The sequence below is a fragment of the Meriones unguiculatus genome, chromosome 5 (assembly GCF_030254825.1).
Source record: "Meriones unguiculatus strain TT.TT164.6M chromosome 5, Bangor_MerUng_6.1, whole genome shotgun sequence".
Classification (NCBI taxonomy): Eukaryota; Metazoa; Chordata; class Mammalia; order Rodentia; family Muridae; genus Meriones; species Meriones unguiculatus.
Genome location: NC_083353.1, coordinates 104,451,655 through 104,466,700, shown reverse-complemented (window position 1 = coordinate 104,466,700; position 15,046 = coordinate 104,451,655). Strand labels below are relative to the sequence as shown.

The following is a 15,046-nucleotide window of genomic DNA, read 5'->3' as shown; positions in this document are numbered from 1 at the left end:
CCCAGCTTGAACCCTTCTAGTCTGGTTCATCAGTGTCCACGGCAATATGCCTTTCTCAAAGCACCTGGCTGTTAGTCCAGGGAAGGGGGCTCAGGTACTTCTTAGGTTGCATATACTCTGAAAACGACCCAGTTAATCCAGGATGAAGTCTGGTGTGAGGGCAGTGAGCCAGGAAGCCTGAGAACGGGCAGTGCTGAATGTGTTTGTCTGGGAGAACTATGGGAAGTTTTGACCTGAGCTAGACTTTGAATGTCAAGTAGGGCTTGAATAGGGAGAAATCAGTGTGCACAGAGAATAAATTCTACCCTACTCAAGGGCGGCCCTCTGTGGGGAATAGCCTTTAGCTGTAGGTTGGCATAAGGAAGCTTTGGTAATAAGTATAGAAAGTCTTTGATTTTTCTGTTTAAATTACAGCATTTGCTTAAGAAAATTGGGTTTTTACGTTTTGTACGTGTATATTCAAGCATAGGAATGCCACAGCATGCATGTGGAGTTCAGAGGACAACCTGCAAGAGTAGGCGCTCTCCTTCCACCATGTTGGTCCTGGAGACAGAACTCGACATCAGGTTTGGAGGCAAGCACCCTGCATGTTAAGCCACCTCACAAACCTCAGTATTTGCTTCCACAGGAAGTATGTTTAGCTTGTATCTTATAAAGCCAATAATCTACCCTGGTTTCAGTAGACCTGCGAAGATGCTAGGATTTCAACAGATCATAAACAGCAAGTCTGATTCAATACTGCATCTTTTATTGGAGTCTAACACTCCTATAGAGTACAAGTCCTTGGTAGGAACTGCTGATTGACCAAATAATTCCAGAATGAATTAGTTCAAGTGCCCAGACACAAGCACCGACTGGAGAGCTACCTAGGCTTTGAATCAGACAGCTACATGTGGAAGTTTCCGTTGGACAGCATTCCTACACACCACCCTCCGTGAACAGTAAGCCCCTCCAGCTCCTCTTGCCACCAGTCACAGCAGTCAGATAAAGTTGATTTTATTATGGAAGCATGAGAGCCATCGATACCCCAAGTGACAGAGAGAAAACTGAAAACGTCCCTTTAAGCCAACTGGGGGCCTGGCTTTGACCTCCCAGAACAAGAAACTGGTGGGTTAGCAACATTTTCTGGCAAGCATACACTGCAGGGCAGAGTCTCAGCCAGGACTGCCCCACCTCCGCACAGGTGGAGAGAAGGACCACTGTTGACAGAATCAGCACAGGTGCCACAGGAGCTGCAGGGAAAGTCTGAGAGAAAGACTGAGAGGCGGGGAGGACCTTAGAGTCCCAGCCTTTGCCTCTCAACACCTCAAACACATTGACAAGTAGTTCCAAACAATGTTACTGAAAAGGGAAAATGCCTAATGCTGTTTCCAAGAGGTCCCCTGGACTTCTCCCCATGCCACATCACATCCAGGTGCACACGGCAGAGCCCAAAGGCCACTTTTGAAAAAATAAAAACAAGAAAAAGCCCTGTTGCTCTGTAAGGAGAGGAGGAGCAGAAGGCTGCTGGGCCTTTCCCACATGGCCAGTGTTCTGTACAGCAACTTCCCAGCAGCAGCATGGCACAGCTCTAGGTGAGAGTCTCACCCTTTGTCACCTGTGAAGGGAAAACTGACATTTAGACAAAATGCAAAGGGACTAAAGCCATTTTAAAAATTTCTATTTTGGAAATGGTAGCAAAGGCAGCTTCGGACCTAAACCCAGGCAGAGCATTTAACTTCTGTAAGCCTGTTCTGTTTCTAAGTAGAAATGTGTATTCCCTCTGGGGTAGCCTGTGACCATACTCACCCTGGCTTCAATGTACTCTATTCTCCGTTCAAGGGCTGTCAATTTCTCATTTAGTGTTGCGAGTCTTGAACGACAAGACATATCTGGTAAAAGGAGACTAATGTTCAGGATTAATGTCACTCCAACACCCACACCCACACAAACCCTCTGCACTGAAGACGAAATGTATCATTCCAAGTACACATTGGGGGACTGGGGACAGGCAAAAAACATTTTCAGAACAACCACTCAGATGCTGTGGAACACTCTGGGCAGTAGGCACAGAAAAGCCACCACCAAAAGACCCAAGTCTTGAAGGCAAGGCTGGTTGTGAACTTGTAGATATCCTCCTGTCTCAACCTAAATTTATGCAACTGAAAAAAGTTGCTAAATTTAAGAAAATTGTTATAGCAGCAACATAAAACTAATATGCAAAGGTTGTAAAGAGATGGTTTTGTCAAACAGCAAACTAAGAGTTTCAAGAGAAGGGACCTAATGGGAAAGGAAATGCAGAAGCTCTTCAACCTGAGGCAGGGTATATCCCTGTAAGGCTCCTGGAAGTTAAGTTAGGAATCTGGACTGAATGCACCACACTGAAGAGCAGCCACTGTTTCTTCAGGCCACAGGGCTGAGTGGGAGCTGTGTTCCTCTGTTCCCTGGCATCATAAGCACCACACATGTCGATAGCCTGGGAAGAGATCAAAACTCAAAACCTGAGTATGGTTTTAGGCTGGGGTTGCAGATCAGCTGAGGAGGCTTGACCCAGATTACACCAAGTTCAGTGCCCAGCACTGCAGCAGTGAGGGAGGGGCCAGAGGGATACAGCAGAAATTAAGGTAAAGGAGGGAGGAAAAGGAGATCCAGAGAAGACTGAAGGAGATGAGGGACAGAGAGGATGTCGAAAGCACACACCATTCTCAGTGACTGTCTATGTCTCATGCTCATGGATCAACTTTTGTAAGCTCTTAGCTACTGTTCCAGCACCATGCCTGCCTGCCTACCTGCCAGCTGCCATGTTCCCCACCATGATGGTCATGGGCTCAACCTCTGGAACCGTGAGCCCCCAAATAAACTCTTTTATAACTTGCCTTAGTCACAGCAATTGAAGAGATACAAGTTGGTATTGGGGAGTGGTCTATTGTGACAGGTCTGATCATGCTGCTTTTTGGAGATATATGGAAGACTTTGGAATAAAAGAGGTTGAATACTGTAAGCAGGTCTTAAAGGCTATCTTGATAGGAGTTAAAAACCTGCTTGAGGGGCTGGAGAGATGGCTCAGTGGTTAAGAGCACTGTCTGCTCTTCCAAAGGACCTGGATTCAATTCCCAGCACCCACATGGCAGCTCACAACTGTCTATAATGCCAATTCTAATGGATCTGACACCTTCACACTAATGCACATAAAATAAAATTAAATAAATTATTAAAAAAAAAACCTGCTTGAGTTTAATCTGAAAAGTTTTAGACTAACTTCTTTGGTAGAGATTTCAAGACAGGCTAATAGCAACTCTGTGGTGTGGTTATTAATAATTACTCTTTTGCAGGCCTACAATGAAAAAGAGCAAGCAGGGAATGAAAAAAATACAAAATACACAGTTTGAGGAGAAAAAGATCATCAGGAAATTTAAGGTTGAAGCCAAGGCTTGTGCTGAAAGAGATTAAGTGGAAATGGGTACCCTCAGGGCAAGACCCTAACACGCTAATCCTACAATTTATGGAAGAAAAAGGCATAAAGAATTTTCTGCTCCTAAAAGGCAACAACAAATCAAAGTTTGTGATAATGTAAGAGCCAGGCTCCATTCCCAACAGGCAGCAGAACTTGGCTATATTGGTCATGTGGTTCTGGCTGTAGAATCAGGATGTATGCATGAGAAAATGGGTTTTGGAATCTTCCTCCATGATGGAGAGCTGCTGAGGACAGGTGTATGATAGGGAGTCCCTGTGTGGTAGCCCAGAGCTGCCTGTGTTAAGTAAAGCCTGGATTGTACTGCGATCCCAGGATGTGCTAGGGTCATGGGATATCTGCTAGGGAGAGCTGCAGACAGGGAGTAGAAATTGTTATGTTGCAGTCAGCAAAGCTGTAAGGGAAGAATCATAAAGACCTTTTGATGTCAGACAGATACAGGATTTGGAGTTTGCCCTCCTGACTTTCCATCTTGCTTAGCCCAGCATTTCCTTACTATGCCACTATTCTTCCCTACTGGAATGGGAATGTATATTCTGTGCCATTATATGCTTGAAGTACATAATTTGCTTTTTATGGGGTTTACAATTAGGAAACTTGGACTTTGAAACTATAGAGACCATGGAGTCATCTCTCTCTCTCTCTCTCTCTCTCTCTCTCTCTCTCTCTCTCAGGGGCTCTCTATGGAGATTGGCATGGCTGTACTGGAATGCTCTATGCAGACCAAGCTGAACCTGAACTCAGAGACTTTGCCTGCCTCTGCCTCTTGAGTGTTAGGATTAAAGGCATGACCCATTACGACTGACTGACTAAATGCATTTTGAATTATGATATGGCCTAAGAGTCAGAGAGTAGAATGTGGTGGTTTGAATGGTAATGGCCTCGATAGGCTCATTTATTCGAATGCTTGGTCCTCAGTTGATGGGACTGTTTGGGAAGGATTAGGAGGTGTGGCCTTATCAGAGGAGGCATGTTACGACGGGGGGGGGGGGTAGCTTTGACATTTCAAAAGCCCATGCATGCCATTCCCAATTAGTTCTCTCTCTCTCTCTCTTTCCTTTCCTCCCTCTTTCTCTCTACCTCATGCTTATAGATTAAGCTACTGCTCCACTGCCATGCCTGCAAGCCACCATGCTCCCCACCTCCATAATGGTCATGGATTCTAATCCTTTGGAACCATGAGCCCCAAATTAGCTCCAGATGAAACACTTTCTCTTGTAAGTTGCTTTAGTCATGGTTTTGTCACCATAATTAAAAAGTAACATTTGAGCTCTTGGAACCTATGCAGTTACTACCACTGGAAAACACTGCTTCAACAATACCCACAGAGGCCTTTCTAAATGAGAGAAAATTCAATCAGTATCAAGCACATGATGGAAACAAGATTCCATCTGTGAAAAACAGCCTTGATGCTTTCCTCTGCCTTTTATAATCTTCTTTCACTACCTATACAACCTAGATTCCCTTAAAATACTGAAGAGTTTAAGATAGCCTGAATATAATTCCATTTTGAAATAAAGACCCTGACTGGGAACTGAATTCAGGCACCAGGAAATATCACAGAATGTACACCTGGCAGAAAGCAAAGATAACTCTCCTAGCAACAGCCTCCAGGAAATATAACAGAACAAATGCTTCATAGAAAATAGAGACAAATTCCCTGGCAATAATCAATGGGAATCAGTTGAGAATTGGGTGGGAAAATTCTCCCCAATGTTTCAGACATGGTTTAGAAAAATAGCCATTGTGATTGTATACCTCAGAAAAGGTCACCCCGCCCTGCTAAACTTCACCCAATTCTGTAACGCCAAGACTTGTGGCCCCCTGCTTGCTGCCATGGAAAACCCCTGCTCACAGACTTTCCCTTTAAAAATCCTGCTCACTCAGAGCTCGGGGTCCCACTTCTCTACTGCTGCGTCAGTGAGACTTGGGTCCCAAGTTCGATCGCTCTTGTAATAAAGCTCTTTTGCAATTGCACCTAGTCATCTCCTGGTGGTCTCTGAGGGTCCCGTGAACCTGTCATAACAATACCTTTTCTCTGCTGACTCCTCTATCTGAAACTATGAGATCCCTTTTCTTCTTAACTGTCCTCAAAACCCAAGAAAGGAGGCAAACATGATGGGCTACTTCCTACTACCTCCTCCAATGCACATCTCTATCTCAATAACCTTTATTTTTTTTAGGTCTAAAATAGCTGTGAGATCACTGTGAACAGTCTCCCACATGATGACTCAACAGTGCCAACAACCTTCCTTTTCATCTCTTCTCTGGCTGGTTCTGCAAAAGTACTTCAGCATTAGCGTTGACAAATCTTCCTGCACTCTGATCCAGCCTCAACTTTCATCTCATCATCTTGCCTATCTAATCACTCTTCTTCACCAAGTCTCAGCTAAAATTTGCCACTGAGGTCTTACCAGAAAACACAACCCTTTCTTTCTGAATGTATCTAAATTCTTAAGGATGAACTTCTCATTCTTAAGTTACTTGGGTCTCTGGTGTCACTCTCCCCACTTTGGATAAAGAGTTTGAAAAAAAGAAGGGGGGAATGAATAGGTTGAAAAGATGGCTCAATAGTTAAACCACCTGCATGAGAACAGGAGTTCATACACCAGCAACCCATGTAAATGCCAGGTGACCATGGCAGCCTGCCTGTAATTTCAGCCTCAGAAAGCTGAGCTGGGATCCTCCCCATGTAGCTAACAAGACTAGCTTTTATGTCAGCAAGTCCTGGGTTTGACTGAGACCCTGCTTTCAATGAACAAGAGCAATGATGATTCCCTTGTGCATCAAGTGCACACACGCACGCACACATGCATACGTGCCAAAAAAAGTATATACATATCTACAACCACATACCACAAAAATGGGGTTTGTGTTGGGGGCTGGAGAGATGGCTCAGAGGTTGAGAATACTGGCTGCTCTTCCAGAGGACCTGAGTTCAATTCCCAGCAACCACATGGTGGCTCATAACCATTTATAATGAGATCTGGGGCCCTCTTCTGGTGTGCAGGTGTACATGAAGACAGAACACTATACATAATAAATAAATCTTTAAAAAAAGAAAAATGGGGGATGGAGAGTTGGCTCAGAGGTTAGAGCACTGGCTCCTCTTCCAGAAGTCCTGAGTTCAATTCTCAGCAGCCACATGGTGGCTCATAGCCAAATGTAATGAGATCTGGTGCCCTCTTCTGGCATGCAGGCATACATGCGGACAGAACACTGTTACATAATAAATAAATAAAAATCTTTAAAAAAAAATGGAGTGTGTAAAAATAAGGATGTATAGTTCTCTTATTTCTGTATAAATACCATCAGCAAATGCCCAACATGGAGAGAAATGGTTTGATAAAGTATAAGTCTCCAAGGGATTAGTGGGATGATAGGTTGTTCTCATTCTTCAGCATTGCTCACCACCCAATCTCTCAAGTTCTTTGCATTTTTCTTTTTGGTTCCATGTCATTCTTTCTCACATTCACACATTGTCATTGCTACTCTTCACAATCCTTTTAAAACTTAGTTTCACTGACATGTAATTTACATGTCCTACATTCACCTGCGTGAATGGTGTATGCATAAACTGCAGGTGCCATGATGACCAGGTCACTCTCAGAGTCAGGCAACCATTACCACAATTTAGTTACAGTCATCCCATTGTCTCCAAGGGCAACATTGTACTTAGTATTTTTATTCCCTACTCTGCTTCCACATGGCCCCTGGAAATCACTATGGGGCCAACTGACCAGTGTATTCTGGCCATTTTCCTTTCTTCCCTTTGGTGGTGTGAAATGAGTCTCTGGCCGCTACTGAACACACTGTCACTTAGCTCTGTCTCCAGACTTTTCTGTTATTTTTTTTTCCCCCTGAGATGGGTCTGTCTGCCTTTATCTCTCTTTCTTCCTTTCTTTGGTTTTTCAAGACAGGGTTTCTCTGTGTAGTCCTGGCTGTTCTCAACTCACAAAGATCCACCTGCCTCTGCCTCCCTGAGTGCTGGGATTAAAGGCGTGCACCACCACCCAGCCTGAGACAGGTGCTTCTATGTAGTAACCTTCACTGGCTAGAAGCTAACAACCGGGAACTTAGAGCAACCCTCTTGCTTCTGCCTCCCAAGTGCTGTAGTTAGAGGAGTGGACCACCATGTTTGTCTCTCCTCTCTTATTATTGTTTAATTTTGTCTCAGTTAGCCCAGACTGGCCTACACCTTCCCATGTAGCTGAAGATGACCAGGAACTTCTGATCCTCCATTACTAGGACTACAGGTGGACAACAATCTTACTATCTGCTGTTGTTCCTCCTCTAGTTCCTTAGTCTGACTTACCATGACCATCCATGCAACCTCTTTTGTCCCAGAAACACTGCCTGCCACCTTACAGTTTTTTTTTTCCCTCTCTTTACATTATGGTGTATGTGTGCACACATGCCCTGGTACATATGTAGAGTCAAAGGACAACTTTTGGGAGTGGTTCTCTCCTTCAACCACAGAGATCCCAGAGACTGAACTTAGCTCATCAGGTTTAACAGCAAGTACCTTAACCGACTGAGTCATCTCACTGGCTCAACACTACCACTTCTGCATTTAGTAGGATGTTTGGAAGCTCAAAAGCAAATAAACAGTGTCTCTGACAATTATATTTCCCTAAAAAAACAACACAGAAATTATGGAAGGAGAGATCTAGAGAGTGTTCTTCCCTAGAAAGCTGTGCCATTCCACCTGTTAAATCTGGTAAATCAATCAGAACCCAGACTAATACTCTGTAATTGGCCTCTATGGATCAACACTGCTGAGGAAGACAAAATACCCAACTCCAGACACTGGCTCTAGAATATGCCTGGAGTTAAAATATGAGCATGGTTCACAGGCTGGGTGTAGCTCAAAGGTAGATTACCAACCATCTCACATGCTTAAGGCCATCCCAGCATCTACAACTTTAAATAAAAATAACAGGACAGCATTAGCAACTGGGCAACTCTGGGCCCTGAACTGAAGTGCACTTTGTCACCGCTTAATGAGAGTGCAGATCTTATCAGGGTGCTTGCTGGTATGTCCACAGCATCACTGCTGACAGTACTAAACAGACATTTTCCTCTCTAAATGTATTTTTTTTAGGTAGGATCTTCCTCACACAGTCTGGGCTGACCGAACACTAGAACTTATCCTTCTACCTGTTGCTTCTCAAGAACTGGGATTACTGGAATGTTCCATTACACTTAGTCTCCTTCTCCAAACTTTGTCTTCTGGGCTTTTGTTTGGTGTTTTTTCCCCACTCAGGAGGGTGTTCGGGTGTGTATGGAGGGGATTTGTTCTGTTTCCAGACAGCGCTTCCTTACACAGTTCAGGCTAGACTGGAACTCACTATGTATCCCAGGCTAGCTTTGCATCGGAAATCCTATCTCAGCCTTCTGAGTTTTGGGGTTACAGGTAAGTGCCAATATTCCTGGCTCGTGACTTGTTTTTGAAGTCAAGTTTTAGTTCTTGGATAAATCTCAGAAGTGAAGAGTTTGCAGTCTACCCTCTCCCCCCAAAAGCACCCCTTTCTACTTTCTAACTGAGGAAATCTCTGGTGAAATACCTGTATTCACCTGTGTGTGAATCTCATACTTGATTTGGGGGTTTCGGCTGCATATGAGCAGATTCTAATTTTTTAGGAACAACAAGAAATGGCCTACATGGCTGTTACCTTCCCTGAAGATACTAAAGACCCAATGTCTGGAGTCATTACTAGGTGCTTTTTAAAATCAATGAAGTTAATACTTTAAAGAAAGGAGTAACTAATTAAAAGGCAGAACCTCATGATACACAATTAAAAGGTAAAGCAATTTAACTGTTAGCAGAGCCTTTAGGCAGGTTCCTGGTTGACAATCTCATGATACATGAGTTTACAGACATCACCAGGCTCTGTGTGGCAAAGATGACTCAGGAAGATTTGCATAGAATATCCCATTCTATGCCCTCCATGCCTCCCAACTTCTGGCATATATCTATGAGGTTTATAATTTATGATTATCTAATTCAATAGTATAAAGATTCTATAGTTTAGTTTGAGGAGGTATTTGGAGTTCTTTGAAAATCATAGCAAACCCGAGTCCCTATCCTGACATAGGGTTTAAATAACCATGTGCTCTAAAGGGAGAATGAATTTTTCTTTCTAGACGGCTAATGACTGCCTGAACAACTTTTACTCTGGCAATTCCAGCTTGAGAGAAGGAAGTCACAATCCGTGGTTGCATTCAGTGTCAGACAACCACTTGAACCAGAGGCCACACAGGTGATGACGCACAGTCATACCTAACACTGCTCTGTGTTTTGAAATGTGTGAAGTTTCTAAAAAACATGATCATAGACTATAGGTCTGTATTTTTAGACTCTGCACTGTTTCTAAGGCTAACATGTGCAAATAATTATAAGGAGGAAAAACAGTGGATGTTATTTTTATAATCTGTTTTTATACTTAGTTAGCAAATACAGCATGTATGTTGTAAACCAGCTGTGTCAGATGGTGCGAAAATATGCAACTAATGTTGGAAGGCTAAGATGGAAGGATCATTTGAGCCTACAAGTTGGAGACCTAACCCTAAGCAAATGGTGAGACATTTTCTCAAAATAAATAAATAAATAAATAAACAAACAAACAAATAAATAAATAAAGAGCAGGGCCTGAAGGTACAGGGCTGCAGTGCTGAAGCTTAGGAGGCAGACGGCACTCCAGTCCACACAGCAAGCTTCAGGCCATCCAAGGTCTTTGATTCAAGACTTTGTACCAATAGATCTTGTAGCAAACCTTGTCTCAAATCCCACTCTCCTAACAAAAAGATAATAAACTAAGAAAGGAAAAGCAGAAAGATCAGGTTCATGGTACATACCTATAATTTCAGAGTCAGGGAGGCTGAAGGAGGAGGACCACAAGATTCTATTTAAAAAAAAAAAAAAAACAAAAAACAAAAAAGAGGAGAGGAGAAAGAAGAGTGGAGGAGTAGAAAGATGAGGAGGAGAAAGAAAGGGAAGAGCACTAAGGGATTTAGAATTAGGACCAGCAGTGGTCCTGTGCACTATCACGCCAGCCCTCAGAGGAAGATTCAAAGTTCTAGACCATCCTGGAAACTTCGTGTGACCCTGCCTGACAAATTCTGTCAGAAATATGACATACTTTCTTGGGGTGTACATGTCAAAGGTAAATATCTGTGGACTAAAGTGTAACACAGCCAGGAATGGAGGCAGAGGCCTACAATCTCAGTTACACAGATGACACAGGATTTAAGCCTGACCAGGGGTTAGAAGCCAACATGCTGCACAGTGAAATCACAAGTCAAACCAAAATAATGCTTATTAGTACAGGCTGGTAACACTGACTGAGTAGCATTTCTGAATTGGATCCCTAGCACCAACACAAAGCCAGATGTGGTAATGCACACCTTTAATGCCAGCACTTGGGAGGCAGATCTCTGTGGGTTTGAGACCATCCTGGTCTACACAGTGTGAGTTCCAGGCCAGCCAAGGCTACATAGCAAATCCTTGTGTCAAAAAGCAGAAACAAACAAACAAACAAAAAAGCCTACAGATTTTGATTGTTCTATGCCAGGTACATAGCCATCTGGGGAAGGAAACAGCTTACTGATGCAATTCAGTTAGAATGAAGTTGCTGTTACCAAGACTCAAGTGAGATATTGTGTCACTCAAAAATTTTGAAAAGCAGCTTCAATTTAACTAATTTTTGGTGCTTTGCTGATTGAACTGACATTAATATTTTGGGTAGACACTATATACATACCTCTGATATTAACCCCTGCCAGATAAATTAGGTCTTGTAATTCTGCTTTTTAAAACCTTTCCCTTGAGTCATTTTTCAAACTACTTTTCATTGCCTCTCCATTCCAAGCCAAAGACTCAAACCTATGATCCTATCACAGTCCATCCCGCCCGCAGCACAAAATGCTACGTTTTGGGGTTTGTTTTGTTTTATTTTTCTGAGACAGGATCTTATTCTTTCGCTAGACTTAAATCTATGGCAATTCTCTTGCCTCAGCAAGGTAGGATTATAGGCATAAGCTACCACATCAGGCTTTTTAAATTTCTTTCATTTGATGCTTACATAAGGGAATGTTAATCAGGAAAAAAATGCTGCTTAGAAAAACAAAGTCCAATATTCCAGTTCTCTAGTAAATTAGGAAAAAAAAATCAACTCTATGAACTGATATTGAAATAGTTTACACAGAAGGTAAGCAAACAACTCAAAGAGCACAATTTAGTGGTAGAGTGCTTCTAGCATTCACAAGGTCCTGAGCCAAAACAAAAACCTCCTAAGAAAAACTAAACTATGGGCAGCAGGGCAAATGATCGGGACTTTGAAAATGCTTTAATTCACTAAAAAGCAATCTAATGTCATCAGGTCTAACTGCAAATCCACCTGCCTCTACCACTGAATCTTATTTCCTTTACTTATAGTCCTTAAATAATTATTTTTGGGGAATACATAAACTTTTATTCACTACAGTTTTCTACTATAACCTCCACAGCAACTTATGGGCATGAAGCTATACCCTTGATATATACATTTATGCTATTCTCTCATTAACTGGTATCTTTAACCTCTATTCCCTGTTGAGGAAATCCATGTAAGATTATATATAGTCCTCTACACTTTTTAAGTACATTTTAATAATAATGATATAATAGTAGCTGTAATAGTAGTAGTGGTGGTGGTGATGGTAGGAAGGAGGAGGAGCAGAAAAAGGAGGAGGAGGAGGCTGGAGAGATGGCGCAGAGATTAACAGCACAGGCTGCCCTTCCAGAGGTCCTGAGTTCAATTCCCAGCAACTGGAAGGTGGCTCACAGTCATCTAGAGGTCTGGTGCCCTCTTCTGGTGTGGAGGCATATATACAAGCAGAACATTGTATACATAATAAATAAATCTTTAAAAAAGGGGGGGGGCTGGCAAGTGGTGGTGCACATCTTTAATCCCAGCACTTGGGAGGCAGAGGCAGGTAGATCTCTATGAGTTCAAGGCCAGCCTGGTCTACAGATTCAGTTCCAGGACATCCAGAGCTATGGAGAGAAAACCTGTCTGGGGGTGGGGTGAAGAAGTTGTTTCTGGCCAGGTGTGGTGGTCAGCACCTCTAATCCCAGCACTTGGGAGGCAGAGCCAAGAGGGTCAGCACAAATTAGAGGCTACCCTGACCTATATATAGAGTTCCCGGCCAGCACAGAATGATAGACATTATATCAGGAGGAGGAAAAAAGGAAGGTGAGGCAGGAAAATCAAGAGTTCCAAAACTCAAAACAAAATGGGTAGGGCACACGGAATGGAGGGACAAATTAAGATTTCTTATCTATCTATCTATGCAAAGGTGGGCATGGGTATGTGCCATAGCACCACTGTCAAGTCAAAGGACAACTTGTGGGAGTTGGTTCTCTTGTCCTGTACTTGGGGTTGTCAGACTTGAGGGCCTACACCCGCTAAGCCATCTCACTGGCCAGAGAGAACTCCTTTGGATACATTAGAAAATGGTTCACTTTTATGGTTGTTTTGAGGACCAGGCTAGCCTCAAACGCACAGCACTCTTCTCATCTCTGTCTCCCAAGCGCTAACAGTACAGGTGTGCGCCACCAAAGATGCAGGAAAGACTTATCATGTTCCTCACTGCCATCAGACCTATGTAAGAACCAGTTACACCTGCTGGTTTTTGCTTTCTTCTACCAGGCTCAAACTCTATGAAACAGATAACTCTGAGCTCCTCCTGGTCCTTTTATCTCTGCTTCCTTAGTGCTGCTAGTACAGGCCTGCCTCAGATGCTTTTCCACTTTCCCTTTTGTATTCTTTTCTTAGGAAGAAAGGAAGCAAGGAAAGAAGAAAAGAGAAAACTCTTTCTTTTTAAGCAGTGAGGGATACCAGGCTCTTGTGCAGGCTACCCAGGTGCTGCTCTACCCGAGACCCACCCATAATTGAAACTATTGCCCTGTCACCTTCCATTACACTACTTAGTTCTCTAGCTGAAAATAATCGATTCATTAGAAAATTTTCCAAAAGATAGCACTCTATCCCATTTACTCTAAGATGCTGAAAGTTGCTAATTAATAGAACCAAAGTATCCCCGTTGCAATAAATCACTGGGCGCCATCTGCACTTCTTGTATTGTGTCTCTGGAAACCTTCCAGAGACCAAAAAGAGTCTGTGACAGGTTTTCTGTCCAGAAGGCTAGGAACAAACAGACAGAAGGCTGTCACCAGCTGGCCACACAAGTGGACTCTGCTCAAAGTAGGTGCCCTGTTAAATCCGAGGAACCAGAAAGAAGCCCCCAGAACACCTACCATGAAGCAGATACAGGGCTACAAGGCATTTCCAAGGCCCGAGGGGACCAAAGGGGACCTCTGACACCATCCCTTACCACTCTCTCAGCACTGGCACCAGAGGACACGGGGAGGAATGGCAGGGGAACTGTTGGAAGGGAGCAATAGAAGGCACGGCACTAAGGGGTTTTGGGCTCGATCCTGGAGGAGAGGAAGAGCTATCAGGAATAAGCATGACCGGGAAACGGCTGCGCCCAGCGTGCCAAATGGAGACTGGCATGGAAGCGCAGCGCAAACCAGGACGGGCGATGGATGGATGGGCCTAGGAGGCTGGGCAGTGGGCGTGCTGACGTGCGCAAGTGAGGCATGGCAATGGGCAGGGTAGAGCCACGGAGACGGCCTAGTGAGGCTCGGGGTGAAGGGACCGTGGCCGGCGGGGCGCGGAAGAGGAAGCGAGTAGCCAGGACGGCGCACCTCTCCTCAGCGCCGCCGGCCGCCTCCGATGCCTCCCTCCTCCCAGCCTCCCCTGCTCGCCCGCTGACCGAAAGAGTTGAGAAAGTCCGAGATTTTCTTGATGCTGCTGGTAATGATCTCAATGTACTCCCGGTTCGCCCAGTCCTGGTGAATCTCCCGCTGCACCGGATCCTCTTGCCCCGCCATGGCGGCCGCCTGAGGAAGAGTGACTGCGCAGGCGCTGCGACCTCCACTGGCCGCCAATGCGCCTGCGCCGCCAGCCCTCACCCAAGTGTTCGAGCCCAGGGCCTGGCTTATCGGCGCGCGTGCGCAGAGCCAGTCCCTTCGTTCTGCGTTCTAGCGCGTCTCCCACGCAGGAACAAACAAGAATTCTCTACTGCGGAGGTTCAGACCCAGAGCGCCGCAAGCCCCGGGCACACGCCCGCGCTGACCGCTGGCGGTTCTTATCTTTAGGGGCCCGCATGCCCACTTCCGCCCAGAGTTGCTCGGAGTTGGCTTGACAGCAAAAATGGACACAGTCCATGAATCCACCTTATTCAAAATGCTTCTCGTGCTTGAGTGCCAACTCTGTTTTGTTTTTTTGTTGGTAGTTTTCGTTTTTCGAGACAGGGTCTCTCTGGGTAGCCCTGGCTGCTCTGGAACTCCCTGTGTGAGCTGCCTCTGGCTCCCGAAATGTGGAATTAAAGGCGAGTGCCCCCGCCGCTAGGCTAAAACTATTTTATTCATATTATTTGTGTGTGTGAGCGTCCACGTGGCACAACACACAGATGGAAGTCAGAGGGCAATTTGTAATGTACCTCACCTTTCACCTTGTGGGTTAGAACTCTGGTCATCAGGCTTGG

The 15,046-nt window shown here is 44.5% G+C and overlaps 1 protein-coding gene across 1 annotated transcript; it reads right to left on the bottom strand.

The window, feature by feature from the left end:
- Window positions 1–980: 980 nt before the first annotated feature.
- Brk1 (BRICK1 subunit of SCAR/WAVE actin nucleating complex) lies at window positions 981–14,431 on the bottom strand. Its single transcript, XM_021637623.2, has 3 exons — window positions 14,273–14,431; window positions 1,789–1,871; window positions 981–1,597 (listed from the first exon to the last, which is right to left on the bottom strand). Exons 1-3 carry the CDS (start codon window positions 14,388–14,390, stop codon window positions 1,571–1,573), a joined length of 228 nt encoding a protein of 75 aa, XP_021493298.1. The 5' UTR covers window positions 14,391–14,431; the 3' UTR covers window positions 981–1,570.
- Window positions 14,432–15,046: the final 615 nt, after the last annotated feature.

Bases quoted from the DNA above. Each gene is read 5' to 3' on its own strand.
- Brk1 (XM_021637623.2), bottom strand. From the start codon at position 14,390: ATGGCGGGGCAAGAGGATCCGGTGCAGCGGGAGATTCACCAGGACTGG. The intron at 1,872-14,272 runs GTCAGCGGGCGA...TCCTTTTACCAG, and splicing joins GGACTTTCTCAACTCTTTCG to ATATGTCTTGTCGTTCAAGA. The intron at 1,598-1,788 runs GTGAGTATGGTC...TTCCCTTCACAG, and splicing joins TAGAGTACATTGAAGCCAGG to GTGACAAAGGGTGAGACTCT.